The 16,217-nt window shown below is 39.3% G+C and overlaps 1 protein-coding gene across 4 annotated transcripts in view; it reads right to left on the bottom strand.

The window, feature by feature from the left end:
* DAB2IP (DAB2 interacting protein) overlaps nucleotides 1-16,217 on the bottom strand; it is a 211,840-nt gene that overhangs the window by 104,063 nt on the left and 91,560 nt on the right. For all 4 annotated transcript variants that reach the window (XM_053472613.1, XM_053472611.1, XM_053472610.1 and 1 more), the window contains one exon: nucleotides 3,974-4,042. In XM_053472613.1, coding sequence (XP_053328588.1) covers nucleotides 3,974-4,042 — 69 coding nt within the window. The remainder of the gene's footprint in view (nucleotides 1-3,973; nucleotides 4,043-16,217) is intronic.

The raw sequence follows: 16,217 nt of genomic DNA, 5'->3' as shown, positions 1-16,217 counted from the left end.
CGCTCGAAAAGAGGCTTATTGAGTTAAATGTCACACTGTTGAGCTTTTTTTTTGGGGTGAAAACAGGTATTTGTATGGGTTATATATACCAAACCATGTTAACTATTTGTGACATGAACCGTCCGGTTGTAAGACGTTTTAAGATGAGATCACTTTGAAGAACTTGACGATAAGACCTAGATTTGCCCCAAAGTGGCAGCTGAACAAGTTTCCCCGCTGACACCCAAATTATACAGATTTTTCATACATATGAATTTTATAAGAACACCGCTTAACTTTTCTTTTATATATAATACGTCTGAATCCAATTTACTATTGAACATTAAATTGTCAGAAGTACTCCTAGTACTTGGAATAAATTTGCCAATTTCTAAAAAGAGCGCAATTTGCTATGTTTCTATTAGTTGTAATGTAAGAAAGTTTTACTTTACTGAGAGGGTTGTTGGTAAGTGGAACAGCCTCCCAGCAGAAGTGGTGGAGGGTAATACAGTGAGGGTATTAAACATGCATGGGATAGACATACGGCTCGTGAATCTAAGACGAGACCAACGACTGATTAAGGTTTGAGTCGTTACAGAAGGAGAAACGGGTGACTAGACGGGGGCCGGATGGGGCCGATCTGCCGGCAGGTTCTGTGTTTCTATTAGGCTCCACATCTTAAATCCCTCTAAAGTCAAGAAGCTAGTACTCTAGCAATAGTTTAATTACAACTCCCATCATGCTAGCCAGCCGTAGCAACTTCAAGTTAACGCCATGGCTTAAACGATGGTATCCGTCACCCGGCGGCTGCCAACTTAGACCACAGTCTGAACGCAGCTCTTAAAGAAAGAATTATATCTGATAAAAGATAAAAGGCCATGGAAGCTTTATGTATTTTCCATGGCAACGGTGAAAGCCACGATGGGGCGAAAGAACGGAAAAATAAATGCTTCCTTGTCCAGGACTATGTAAATACAAAACGAGAACATAACAATGTAGATACACTGAGAATGTACATGTGTTACACCAACACTCTATACGCCGAATATAAATTGTACATTATATCCCCGGGCGAATCACAGTAACCATGGCTTTCAGCTTAGTGTTACTGAACGAGATCAAATTGTACAATAACCTCAAAAACGGTACAAAAATAAATAAATATATGATTGAAAACGACATAAAGGTTTCATTGTGGTATGGAGGTAGGTTTCAAGGCGTGATGGACGCTTAGACCTGGTATGAGTGGACATCTTGAGGTGGCCTTAATATCTGGTGGGATTCATTATTTTCTCAATTTAAATTTTTTTTTAGGTGTCAGCATTTGGTTGTGGTAATGTTTGGCGAAATTTTTTTTTTATAATTTGTGGACATTTGTAACACCATCATAGTGTGAGTAAATTGTCCGGAAGACAGAAGACGGGGGGGGCAGCTGGCAGACCGGGGCAATACGTGTCACATATAGACGATAGCAGATGTGGAGGGGTCCGCTAGAGAACCTGCATATTGGGTACATTTTTTAAGAAGCATAACTCCAAAGAGGTGGCTCTGGACCTATGGGTCCCCTCGGAAACTTGGCCTTTTCGGTGTTCGACCATCTAACTCATTTTACCTACTATTTAACCCCAACCAGAGATGACCCTAGACCTATAGGTGGCCTCAGAAAAGTGTCATTTTGATGTTCAACCATCTAACTCAGGGGCGTCCAACCTGCGGCCCTCCAGCTGCTGCAGGACCACATCTCCCATCCTCCTCAGCCAGCCCCTTAGCTGAAAGAGCATTATGGGAGATGTAGCCCTGCAGCAGCTGGAGGGCCGCAGGTTGGACGCCCCTGATCCAACTCATTTCTCCTAGCAAGAGCTGTTGAGAAAAATGTCCCCCCCCGGTCTTATCGAGGACTTTCATCAACACTAAGAGAAACCATAATGGATGTGGTTTCTGAAGAACCTATGTCTACCAAGGACACAAAGTCTCCTGTCTTGGCCAATATCACGTAGACTGATAAATCCTATGTCCAAAAGATAAACAGACATTTTAACGCCTCGCCAACCCAATTTTTTTTTTCAGTTTCCAGAATTTATCTTCCGTATAACTCTTCAAAAGATTATAAAAATATATAAAGAGGACAGTACAGCTAGTACCATGGATATCAAATCAATGTTTTATATCAAGCAGGGTAGATGACTAAACAAAACGAACAGATTTTTTGGTTTACAGCCATTTTTTTTCTTCCCTATTGTCCCATCTGAATGAGAATAAATCTCTCGGTGTGGGGCTTTCCAGCATTTCTCACTTTGATCAAATTCTTAAAGTCTCAATTCTTTTTTTTCAGCTCAACTTCTAATTGTATAGGATTGCAGCTTAGAGAAAAAAAATCTTTATTATATTTTTCTATATTTTACGTTAAAGGGGAAAAAAAAGCATAGTTTTCTCTGTGTGATATTGGAAGAAGGGATGTTAATGGCATCCCCTGCGATCAAAAATAATAGCCGCCGATTTCTCTATAGGTATTTCTCATAACGCCATCTTTAAGATCTGCTTTATTTTCTTTTCATTATTTGAATGATTCACACTTATGTACTTTAATTGCGCGACTCTAAAAAAGCAGAATTTTTTTAAGGCAAATCTTTTAAGGACACATGGCATTTCTACAACCTATAGTTCTAGAGCACACGTGTCGCAAAAAGGTGAATCCAAGCGTGGACCTCCATGCTCTCTAGTGTCTAGAGACACCACCGTACCCCACCAACAAGGCCAATAAAGGCCGTTTCGGGGGGGGGGTTGTTGGTTCTCTCGTGAAGGGGAAATTTGCCTCACAATCCGGTTCTGGACTGCCCTCGGGGCAGAATAAAACCGAGATGTTGATGGACATTTTTTCTCTGTAATGACACAAAAGAGCTTCTCCCAAATGGGGACGCAACATAGGACAGGCTAAGAAGCTGCTGTCCGGCTTTGGTTGAGCGTCTCAAACTCGCAAAAAATGCCCCAAAAATTAAAACCATTAGTATAGCCCTTACGAAAAATTACTGCAGTTTTTCTGAAGTAATACTGCTATTTTTTGGACATGAAAATACTGCAATACTGCACTTTTACTGCAGTATTACTGCACATTTACTGCAGTTTTACTGCATTTGTACTTCACTGTACTGCAGTTTTACTGCACATTTACCGCACTTTTTTTTTTATATTGCAAACCTACAGTTGTACTTCAATGTACTGCAGCTTTATTGCATTTGTACTTCCGTACAAAAATAACTGCAGTACAACTGTAGTACAGTGAAGTACAAATGCAGTAAAACTGCAGTAAATGTGCAGTAATACTGCAGTAAAAGTGCAGTATTGCAGTATTTTCATGTCCAAAAAATAGCAGTATTACTTCAGAAAAACTGCAGTAATTTTTCGTAAGGGCTATACTAATGGTTTTTTTGTAAGGGGAGGCATGTGGGGAAAACTTGGATACCTAATTAGCTCCCTGCCCTGACTGTCTTCTCCTCAGTCTCCTCCCAAAGCTGCCAGGTCAAGTTCCTCTAAGGGAAGCAGCAACTTCCTTGGCATGCAGATCTTGTAGCTGGTACTTAAAATGGCTGCTCCCATGAGCACACAGATTAGAAGAATTTTTAACGTATATTTATCTTTTATTTTAATCTGCAGACACGGTTACATAAATTTAGTAAAATGACAGACGGTAGAGAAGTTACCAGTAAAAATCAAGACGATTTTTCATTTTTGCTTAAATTTTCATATTTTTCCTGATGTGGATTAAAAATAAAATACAAGTCATGTGACCAACGGGACAGCAAAGAAATAAGCCTCAGCAAAAAGAAGGAGGTTACAAAATGGTAGTTTTTGACGCCATTAGCCCAAAAATAATTTAAAAATACATAAGTTTGTTAGTACACAAAATATTCAAAATTTAGTTAGCTCTATTATTGGTTAATGTTAGAAAATTATTTTACTTCTATTAGGATTTGACAAATTAAGAAGACTAATGTACCGATTACATGGCCCCAATCCGCCCTCGGGTGTCAGTTCTCCTCTTCCATTGCAATCGAGCTGGTCCTCCCTAGACGTGAGAAAAGAAACAAAGGAGCGACATGATGTCACCGCGTTGCCCTGAATCTTACAGACAATTAATGCATATTAACACTTTCAATGTTTGTGTTTTTTGTTAATATTTCTTCATGCAGAATAATCCATTGAAACCCAATAATATCTACATTGAATTATGCTTGTCTTTCTTTATCAAGGCAATCGCTGCCTTCTTCGGCCATTTTGAATTGGGCAAGAAGAGCCATCTTTTTTTCACAGAGCATACCATCATTTTTAACCCTAAAGTGTAGGGAAGCCATGGTTTTTGGCCCCTTTGCGTGCATTACGCTCTAAATGTTGGCTTTAAAACAGCCTTGCTGTGATCCAAACCACTGCCCGAACAAATACAATATATGCTATTTTAAGGAAAAAAGATAAATTAGGTTTTTTTTTTCTCTAGCGAAGAAGCCATTAATCACATGAACTAATTACACGTGAAGCTCCTGTAATATAAAATGATCCATTTTCAAATTGATTTCCACTTGTGTGTGCGAAGCTTATTAAAGCATATTAAAAATAAAAATGGCTAGAGAAAAAAAAAAAGTAATCATTCCAATAAAAATCCAATGCGAGACACCTCTGCTGTTTATTTATACGGCTTTAACTCTTTCAGTAGAGAATTAGATGTCAATTTGTGACCTATTGATGTAATTGAGAAACACCAAAAAAAGAATAATGGGTTTTATTTACCTCGTTTTCATTTATAAAGCCGTTTCCTGCTGTTTCTATACACATTATCGGGGCTTTTAGGGCAGTAGAACCCTGCGATACCCTCACACCCAGCAAACATTCTGACCTCCTTGATAAGGAATCTCATGTAGGGAAAAAGGGGTATCGAGGAGGAGAGAGGAACATCGAGGGAGGAAAGAGGGTATCAAGGGAGGATAGAGGGTATCAAGGATTTGAGGCTCAAATATGTCGTAATATTTAGGAAACTCTTAGACTCCTCGAGATTTGTTTGGTTTCACTCTCGGCCATCTAAGAACGAGATGTGGTTCCTCATCAACAACATTTGTTTGTTCATTTTCTGAACTGGTATCAATTTTACTAAAAAAAATCATATTTCTGTGCTTTCCCAGAAGTTTTAACTATAACATATTGATGTGGACAGGAGAAGCTTGGCTACCAGAAGGCAATATCCAGACAGTTTGACCTTGAAAGAGTACAAACAAAATGGAGATAGTGGTTGACCTTATGGTGTTTATGGAAGCGACACTGGAAGCCGCTGAGATGGTTACTTAGTGCCGTTTGGCAAACTACATTTAAAATATATTTTTGGAACACTCGGAGCGCCAGCAAAATTTTTAATGCCTGTGGATCTCAAAAGAGTTAATTCTATTGTTGGCGCTGGCTTATAAATCATCTTGTTTCGAGCATTGTTCCCTCAGGTAATGAGATTAAAACAAAATGCGCTAAAATTTGAGAGCTGGAAGTCCTGTCTTGTTGCTTAGATTCTTGCTCCACTGCTCGGTAGGATTTACTGTTCCGTCTCGATAATCCCCAAGACATGATTGTGAATACTGTTACGGTTAACATTAAGCATACAAACATACCCTCAAATATGCACTTAGACGGATTTCTTATTCCAAACTCAAACATAAATAAATCTGTCTTATTCTTAGGTGCCAGGTTAGTCATTTTTTTTTGTTTATTTATTTAACAAAGAAGAAAAATTGATTAAAGATAATTCAATTAAAAATTCAATTACTTATTGAATGAAACTCAACTTTTTCTTTTTTTTTTATCCCGCAGCATCACACACAGAAAAGTCTAAAAGAAGAAAGTTAGAAGGACCTCAATAAATCTATCAGGGACCACAAGGCATTTCTAAAAAATCTTCTACAAAAGACTCCAGAGTCCTCCAGTTGGTTCTCTAGGAGATTATACCTTTTAGCCTAGGGTTTAGATGGTTTCCAATAGCTTCACCGTCTCCTCTGGCCAAAGTCCTTGCCCCAACCAGATCGAGTTACCGAATATACATTGGCCACCCACCATCCTCGCCAACAAATTTTAATTACATTGGGGGTGGGATGATTCCATATCCTTTACCCACAAAGGACACTAAGCCCCCTCCACACAGAATAACATCCTAGTCTAGATGCTACAGACGGAACGATATTTTAGGTTGATGTTCCTCTGGTGTTAAACTGCAATTCCTATGATCCTCACCCAACACGTGGTTGACAAAAAGCCAGCCAAGGATCGTGGAAGCTGAGGGTTCAACATCAGCTTCAAAGGAATCTGCTGGATACTTCATATTCTCCGGTCGTCAAACTAAATCAAGTATCTGATATTCTTTATTCTTTTCATTCTAGAACATTATTTACAACTGCAAATTAAACCTTTTCTATTAAAGGTAATAAATCCAGCAACGGGTACACTTTTAATTTTGCTACCTGACATAATTAGGCAACTTCGAAGCTTTTCATCAAATGAACAAAATTGTAATTTATCTAGCTAATAGGATGGTTGTAATCAAGAAAATATATTTCTGTCTTGAATTTTTTTTTTTTTGAATACTGGAAATTGAAGATTGATTAGGACTACTGCTAATGGGTTCTGTTCGGCAAACGTCCTTAAAGGTCCTTACGCAGGATCATGAAAACTCCCAGTTCCCAGAGTTTCTGACGAATGCAAAATTAGAGAAATTTAAGTTTGCTCTACACTTGTGATCTAACACTTAAAGGGGAACTGATGTCAAATATTTTATTCCTAGTATCAGACAAACATCCTGACTTATCATACTGCCTGTGGGAAACAATAGAATGACTCAGTCTTAATCAGCAAGCTGGACTCTCTGACTAATGAACGTTTATGGAGGAATGGACTTCATCAGCATTACCATAAAGCATCTGATCAAATGTCATGTCTGACAACAATTGTGGCCTGGGGGTTATTATTGGTCACAGCGCTGGGGGGGGTAATTACTGTTTACAGCGCTGGGGGGTATTACTATACACAGCGATGGGGGGTGATGGGGGCTATTACTGTAAACAGTGCTGGGGGGGTATTATTATGAACTCCTACGAAAAAGGGGATCGGAGGAGGAGAGAGGAGCATCAGGGGAGGAGAGAGGGGTATCAGGGATTTGGGGCAAGAAACATGGACATTTGGGAGGTTAGAAGAACCACAAGCATCCTCATCCTTCCAACCTAATACCCTATTTATTCTCAATCAAACACAGCAGTGATTTTCCGTAGGGTTAGATCAGGTTAGTGTTTGCGTTACTTTTTGAGATATGAGTAATACTTGAAGTGGGGATAAGAGACCCTCCTAACTCAGACGAGATGACGAGATGCAACCTTGTTTTTATTATTTTAAAGAAATCAATTCACTCCTGGTTAATTAGTGTATGGAACACGCTAAAAACATTCTTCTTATTGTCACATTAAATAGAGCAAACAATTCTATAGACAGAAAGATCATTAAATTATACTTGTTTTTAATTTCTTGTATTTTTTTCCCTGCCTAATTATTCTACCATGATCACTAACAAAGATAAGAGAGTACTGGGTGGATTAATGAACACGTCAGGAAAAAAAACTCTATCTCCGCCATTGCTTTATATGAATATTAACAAAATTATTAGAAGCAAAAGATTATAAAAAAGCAGACAAAGGTTCTAGAGTACAAAGGATTTCAGCTCGCGGTGTCCATCATCAGGTCCAGAGCCAGGTCAAGTATAGAGGTGATTAAATCTTTTGAAACTCGATGCAGTAGGGGGCTGTCTTTTTAAAAAGGAAATGTCAAGCAGTACACATAAAAATTCAATGAAAGAGAAAGATTTCTGAACGATCAAAGGACCGAACAATGATATCACCTCTCTGACGATGGGAAATCATCAACGTACCTCTCTGTAGCGGAAGAATGTTTAATACACATCCTTGCAAGGAAAGGGGAGCATAAATGCATCAAAGGATAGAGCCTATTATTTTGATCAAACAGTTGATTCATCAAGTAATTTCAGTGGTTATCGTCTGATCTTTTTTTCTTACTAGGTGCTCTATTAACTCCTAAGTGCGGCAATCACATGGATCAATGGAAGCCACACAGCAAAAAGAAATCTTAAAGAGATGGTCCTCCTGGCGCGTCCCACCCAATGTTCCTCCGACCATCTTGCCCTTTCTCGCCCCATGCTCCTCCGACCACCCTACCCCATGCTCTTTCTGCTGCACTCAATGGGGGCCATCAGCCCGTATAGCTCGTAATAGTGCCATCGGGCCCCAAAGTCCTAAAACAGGACACTGGGTTCCAACCCCTTAAAAGGAGCCACCAGTCCCCAATTCCCTGAAAGGGACCATCTGGGACCCAAAGCCCACAAAGGCCCAGCCTCATGTAGTGGGCCATGAGAATCCAGTTCCCATTCCTAGGTATTAGGTCCACAAGGGCCACTGAGGGGGTCCATAACAGACCCTGCTTGCTTCGGCCCAATACACGGGAGTTGGTTGTACCCCTTGCACCGACCTTGCGTAGCAATGTTAGCAATTTCCGCATTTCCCCCCCCAAAAAATTAAGTTCCTATATAGAATACTAAAATATTTCTACTTCGTAGTCCATATTTAATTTATTGTTTAAAAACATGTATCTCATATCTCTTTTCACACAAAATAAATACTGTAATGATTTATAAAGTCAGATAACTTCTGATATAAAATCTAATAAAATACTTTGTTAAAAACAGCATGAGGAGAATAAAAAATATCCTAAAGTATAATTTATTAATAGGAGGTATCAGATGTCTTTTATAGAAATTCATTTGTCATTGGACTATTTCACGTCTTTTATTTCGATTTCTTAACATGGTTTATTACTGGAATAAAGTCATTTCAATATCTATTACAAGACAGAGACAGACGTAAGATAATATTAGGGTTTTTTGACCTCTAAAGTGCTTTCTTAATGGATTCTTTGCTAGTAGCAAATAATATTTAATTCATAGGCAAACTAAATGTCATGATTGATAAAATTTAAATATTTATTCCTACAGATATAAAAGTGAGCCCAGTAATGCTAGGAACATTTAATCAGTTTTAAATTAAGAAATGTATGAGCAACTTGTTTAAAAAGTAGCTTTACAAGGCTCAATTTGAATTGATTTTACCAATGGATACCCTCAAATAAGGGGTGAGCATAGTCAGGGAGGATACCTCATGGGTGGAGCTGAGAGGGACAAAGCATGGGTGGGTTTGCCAAGGGCTAGGCATTGGTGGGGCTGGAAGGGACTAAGGGAGAGTGAAGGTGGGAGGAACACAGCATGGCTGGTGGTGGAAGGGACTAAGCATGGGTGGGGTTGGAGGTGACTATGCATTGGTGGAGCTGGAAGAGAGTAAGCATGGGTGGATATGTGAAGCACAAAGCATAAGTAGGATTGCAAGGATGGAAATGGAAGGACCAAAGCATGGGTGGGGTCAGAATGGACTAAGCATGGGTGGGGCTGAAAGGGACAAGCACAGGTGCGGTTTAAAAAGAATGCACAAGTGGAGCTGGGACAAGTTAAGTGCGGATGGAACAAGATATCCATTTGATGTTATAAACTGGGCATGGTTGATACTTACTGTAGGAAGACAAATTAAAAGTATGGACTTGGGGGACAAGTTTGGGAAAATATCTGACATTCGGGCCGAAACCATAGAAATACCACAATAAGTAAATACATTTTCATTAAATCCTGTTTTTTTTTAATTCTTGCTCTTTTTCTTTGGGCTTGTACCAATATCTCCAGAACGCTACTGGAAAGGAAACATATTTGGCATCTAACCCTCCCCTAACTTGTTCTACACAGCTGCGGCTTTGATGTAGTCGCCTCTGCCTCAGTATTAAATAGATTGCCCATTATTCTGTTTCTGACGAAATCGCGCACGCATTTGTACTCCAACGACAAGCCGCCTCGGACTACAACCATCGCATTTTCATGCGTGTCCGCTAAACTTTGGATATTTTGTCCCCTGGCTTAAACCGTGTAAAGAAATACCAGTGCAGAGCGACGGAACTCAACGGGCCCGACGGCGTCTGCGTGGGAGCACCTCCAATTTGCATTCTTATGAGATTCTGCTTCATGTAACAACAGTTCCGCAATTTCATTTGCATTGTAAAGGTTTTTAATTGATTTACTATTGCCGGTAGCATCGGCACCGAGGATATGCTCCTTTCAACGTAATTTTACTTCGCTGGCAAATTGCTAAATCGACACAATTTTTCATCTATTTGACTCCATAATTGTTATAGAGATCTAGTACAGAGGCATATCCGTCTATATACGCAGTGCAGTCATTTTACATATATACATATATATATATATATATACATACATACATTTATATGTATTGCACTAGCTTGTAAGCGGACGCTACCTGACCCTGTAACTACTACCACCCAGAATTGGCAGCATCGCTTCAAATTGTTTTCCAGTAATGCCTATTATTAAGGATCTTAGGAACAAATTGCGCAATTTGTTAAACTACCTTTAATGGTACGTACTTAATAAATATTGCAGAGAGCTCACGGGCTATTATTTCGGTGCATTGATTATGAATGTCAAAAAGATCAAGCGTGAAATTAACTATCCCTTATTAGCGGACACTTGGAAATGTGACTTCACGCTCTGATAGCTCATTGTCCTTCGTATCAAAACCGAGTATTACGATATCTTGTTAAATTAGCTGTAATGATGACGGGGTTGCCGTACACAACGCAATTAACGAAATTAATATGTCGGACGGCGAATTGGCACAAGCAATAAAGGTTGGGAAAATTACGGAATTTTACATACAAATAAATATATGGATTCTTATTAATTCTTCAAATTTTTATGTAAAAAAACTGCCCATTGTACAGTTTTGGCATGTTTTTTTGGGGGGGGTGTCAACTTTCTTTAAATTTATTAAATTAAATTTAATAAATTTAATTAAATTTTAAAAAAATATATTATTATTTGTACACTCGGCGAACATTTGATCTCCAGGAAAAGAGTGGCATCAGGGGAGGAAAGAGGCATTTGCGTCCCAACGAGGGACTGGCCAGACTAAACGGGGTCATTTGGGAGATATGATTTATAAATGAGAAATTTCTAAAACTTGACACATCGATCGGGTATATTAATTTAATTCTGCATGCTGCGCTCCCTTGCATAATCAAGTGAGCTTTTATCTACAAGAAGCAGAAGGAAAGGGGAATCTATAATGTGGATCAATATTTTGCAGCAGGATCGCCCAGTGTCTCGTTCCAGATTCTATTGTATCTGTACGCAGATCAATGCCATGTGCTGAATGGGATTTTGTTATAGAAAGAAATATTGTGACCTGATCTGATAATTTGGGTCCATCCGTCATGAAGATAAAGACCAGATCAGCACAAAGACTACATTTTTCGACTTGTTCGGTAAAAGGCCAGATACTCGCCGTGAGACAAATGTATCTATAACGGCTACAATTGGATTGTAATGAGACAAAAAAGCTAATTCATTATAAGAGGACACTTAAAACCCCTTCTAGGGGGTCTCATGAGACCCTCTGCGGCCATACTCAGAAATGCTCTCCTTGATTTCAAGCGGCCAAAGGTGGTGCAAGAAATAGGACCACAGAGAGTATGGTTTTTCCATATGGGTTCAAGACTGCCTATTAAAATACTACCTTAGTACCTTGATATGCATTCTTCATTGATGAGGCTGTACGGGACACTGACTGTCCCTTTAAGTTAATCGGCAACTTTTACAAATGGGGGCGGGGTATATTTTTGGTAATTAGATAAAGTTCCCAACTTGGAATCAAAACCAGGTCCATATCGAGGAAAGATATATGGATATCTATGGTCTTCCCAAGACACCAAGCCTAAAGTCCCATCTTCTTCCAGGGATCAGCCGAAGTATCTGGAAAGGCACCTTCTGTATTTGGTCTGGGTCTTCTGTTCTTGCATAGGTTCTTGCACACGATGGTTACATGTAAAGGAATAATTTACACTGGACACCAGTAACATTGTAGATAAGAGTTCCATCAAACACCAGACTATCCTACTGCTGTCGCCGGCAGAGCTCGGTGGAAAAAGTGGAGGAACGCTACGCTTTCTAATGGAAAGAACCACGAAAAATGAACGTCTCCATGGAGTTAGCGTAGAGGCAGTCGAATCTATGAAAAGTATATGGTTTTTCAACTTAAACATTAAAACTCACATTTTTAACGGAATTGCTACTGCAGAGGAAGACAAGACTTCGACGAGCAATGGTTCTAAAAATAATTCTGTCCAAAGGGCAGAATGAGTTACAGTAAATGAGGTCTGACGGCCTCCCAAAAGTGCAGAACATAACAGGACGGAAAGCAGTATTATCAGAGGTAACTAAAGAGTCATGCTTCTCGCGGAACTGGAATTCTTTTTGCTGTAAATAAATAAATTGATAAATAAAGAGAGTTTGGGAAGTTTCTAGTGAATGGTGATTATTTAAAACAAAGAACACACGTACCTATAGTACAGATAATTAGTGATATCCAACTAAAATGTTTGGGACAAAACCATCCTTCATGCGCAGAGACCACCTTTTTTGAGGAAGCCACCTTAGCTAATGCAAGGACTACGTCTGATTAGTGAGAGGAGTTTATTGTAAATTCAACGCTTTCAAGCCTTGGCTTCAGATACATCTCAAAGCAACCCATCTACCCAAACCATACCCCCCAACATTTCAGGTGTCTAATTCAGGACACTTGTGTTGGGGGTGTATAGGTGGAGAGGGGCAGGACCTAAGATGGTGAGGAGTGGGACCAGAGGTGAGGAGGGGCAGGATGGGATTAACTGCCCACCTTACCCAAAGAGCCACCTTGTGGAGGTCTGCGTCAAAGCGTTGCGAGGAGGCCACATAGGAACGGCAATGGGAGGGGGTAGTGTTGCAACAATACAGACCTCCATTGATAATACAGCTCCTGGGCTGGTTAGGAGAGATCAACCAGCTCAACCAGCCCATTATGTCCACTGCTCACAAACACGGGCCTGTGGGGCTACTCGGTGGGGCAGCTGGTCATTGTCTGAAAATAGATAGTACTGTCCCTTAAAAACTGGGACTCTTAGGGGGTATGAAAGAGTCGCACATTTTCTCAAGCTTTGGGGTTCATACAAGCTTCTTGGACCTCAGAAGGCATTTAGTAGAGTTGGATACATACTGATTTCCTCAATGGATTTTTAGTTAGGATTAATTTATGACATCATTCTGAATTCTAAGGGAAGGCAAATTTGTACTTTGTCAAGAAAATGATTATTACAGTTTTAAAACCCAATTTTCCGTTGGCTTTGCAGCCTTACACAGATCTTCATGGAGGGGGTAAGCTTCCAAACATCAAAGCAGCCTCCATTAAGGCACATTAACCCAAAATGTTAAATGTGACACAATCACTAGCTCCCATCAAAGATTTCATAAGACCTATTTTTCCCCATTTTTCTTCTTTCTTGTCGCTTCCCATGCTTTCCTTCCTCTTACATGTCAAAGTAGCCAAAGCCGGGGAGTTTTTGATGTTTCTTTTTTTTTTTTCTTCTTCCATTTTGGATGAATTCCAATATTCATAAATTCCAGATGGGAAAATATGTGCTAAATTTGGTAACGTGTTCAGCTCCCTTCGAAATGAATGAATGTTTTGAACACAAAGGTCATTTTCCCATAAAGACTTAAATAGTTTCAAGTAGTTCGTTAAGACAGTGAGAGTGTTGAGAATTCCCCGGACGATGTGTTCGTAGCTAAGGAAACAAAGATAGAAACGCTGACAAATAAGGACAAATATATATCGCTTTGTAAGAAACAAAGCTGAAAACCATCTATTGCTATTTAAAATAATTTTTTACCCTTATTTATTTTTACGTTTTTATTTTCCAACCATGTTTTTATATTTGCCTCCATCAATGGTGATTTTTATGCAAACTCTCCTCTACTTCCCATGATCCCTCATTGAGAACTGGATTGGATTGAACTGGATCCTACCGTCAGCGCAGACAGGAAGTTCTAACTGACTTCCTGTTCTCTGTATGCCTCGAGTCTTGAGGTTTGGCCATAATCTGAATTTCGAGGAAATATTTGGTTGCCCGCCAAATGCATTTTTTTTTAACATATTTGAATAATATTTTTTTTACATATTTTAATGTATATTTATTTATATTTTAAAAATTGTGATTAAGATTTCTGGTTAAAACACGAATAGCTTGAATATTAGAAAATTCCTTTGAGTGTTCTGGAAAGGGTTAAATTATAACGTGATATTTCCACATACTTAGCGCCTTTAACGGTTATTGAAACAAACTCGATAAGCTATGCCTGATATTCCCCGTCTACGTTATCTGATCTAATAATGACCTTGATTCACTGTCACGTCAGTCATTACCAGAGAAATCAGTACGGAGCGCAGCCTAGAAATAACCCATTTTCTATTAAACACTTCAATTTCTTTGCTGTCTAAAAAAAAGTCATGCACGTAATTCAAAGAGCACATCCAGCAGCGCTTCAGCCTCCTTGTCAAGGTGATTGTGGATACTTTACACTTCCATGTACCTGCCGAGTATTCCGCTCATGAAAACTCCAACTGCGTTAGAGGCCCGAACTCCAACCAGGAGTCTATCGTCTGTTACAAGCCCAGACCTAATTTGTAGGTCCTCCTGTATCAAACCAGTCCATGGCCAGACCCTTTGGCCCATTTAGTCACCCCTTTTCTCTTTCGTAAAGACCTTAATCAGTCGTTGGTCTCGTCTTGGATTCAGGAGCCGTATGTCTATCCCATGCATGTTTAAATCCCCTCGCTGTATTACCCTCTACTACTTCTGCTGGGAGGCTGTTCCACTTATCTACCACCCTCTCGGTAAGGTAAAACTTGCTTACGTTGCACCTAAGCCTCTGATCCTCTAGTTTTAGAGGATGACCCATTGTTCTAACGTATCTCCAGTTGGATGAGTAAGTTTCTTCCGCTTAGTGTTCTGAACTAGAAAACTATACAGCCAATGGGGGATAAGCAGGGTGGAGATTCAATCTGACATTGGCTGCACACTTTGTGACATTCTTTACAATTGGTCAAGAGACCCGTTCTTTAACCAATGCAGCTTCTCGTATAACTATAATAGAACACGGAAGGCGGCGGTATGGCGCGTGTCTTCCTGTCATCTACAAATATAACTCGATTGTCTAGGAAATGTTTTTGTTAATATTTTTTGCTTTTTTTTTTATAAGCAAAACAGACACTTTTAAATACCAACAGATGGGTAATTAACTCGAATATTGTTAACGATTTCAACAATAGAAATGTGCGAAGACAAGTGTTCTAATCAATTAATTAGAGAAATGGGAATTGGTAGCTTCTATATATAGAACCTGACGGTTGCGGCTGAGGACTGTTTTTATGGACCATTAAAACATAATATCCAATGTTATCAGCGTCGTTAAAATACATGATTTTATATGAAAAAAATGCTATACCTAACACCTCACCCCCAAAAAATTCATATTAAAGTACTTACTTTAGGGAGAACCTTCAACTACAGGGCTGCAACTGCCTTCAACAATTATCACCATTGATTGGTTGTTCGAAGCAGCCAATCGGTAACAGAGAAGTGCCCCCATTGATTTGAAAAGCAGAGCCACCAATGACTCCGATCGCTTATGAATATCTTCCAAAAATAAGCTTATTTGAGAAAATGTACAAATGTAACGAAGGAAAAATAACCACTAAATCTGTCACTTTTCGGTTTATTGAAAAAATATTTCCTCTTGCTTCCTACGTGAGGAAAGGATATCGCCAAACAAAAAGGACTGGGTTTGCCAAGTAATATCCATAAAAAAAAGCGTTATCCTCTTAATAATATATATATACGGCTTAAAGTATAAGGATAGGATATGTCCTCCTTATTACCCCCCCGTCGCCTTCCTGCTCCGAAATCTGACTGTAGCGGCGAACAGAAGGACGTGAATATTCTAGGCTCGCTCTATAGAGTAAATCCAGGGCTATGAAGATCAGAGTCTTTAAGTGAACAGAAAATCTGTGCTCCGTTAAAGTGCCAAATAAGACGGAAACGCGCCAGAATTTGTTTACAAAAAATGAATAATGTAAAAGCACATTACTGCGGGTTTAACATTCTGCCGCGGTTTCTTTTATTTCACGGTTATCATTCCAAGGCGGTAACCCTGCAATGTGCGG

Source organism: Spea bombifrons, chromosome 8 (genome assembly GCF_027358695.1).
Source record: "Spea bombifrons isolate aSpeBom1 chromosome 8, aSpeBom1.2.pri, whole genome shotgun sequence".
In the NCBI taxonomy this organism is placed as follows: Eukaryota; Metazoa; Chordata; class Amphibia; order Anura; family Pelobatidae; genus Spea; species Spea bombifrons.
The sequence above is the reverse complement of the archived record's forward strand: the minus strand, read 5'-3'. Positions and strand labels throughout refer to the sequence as shown.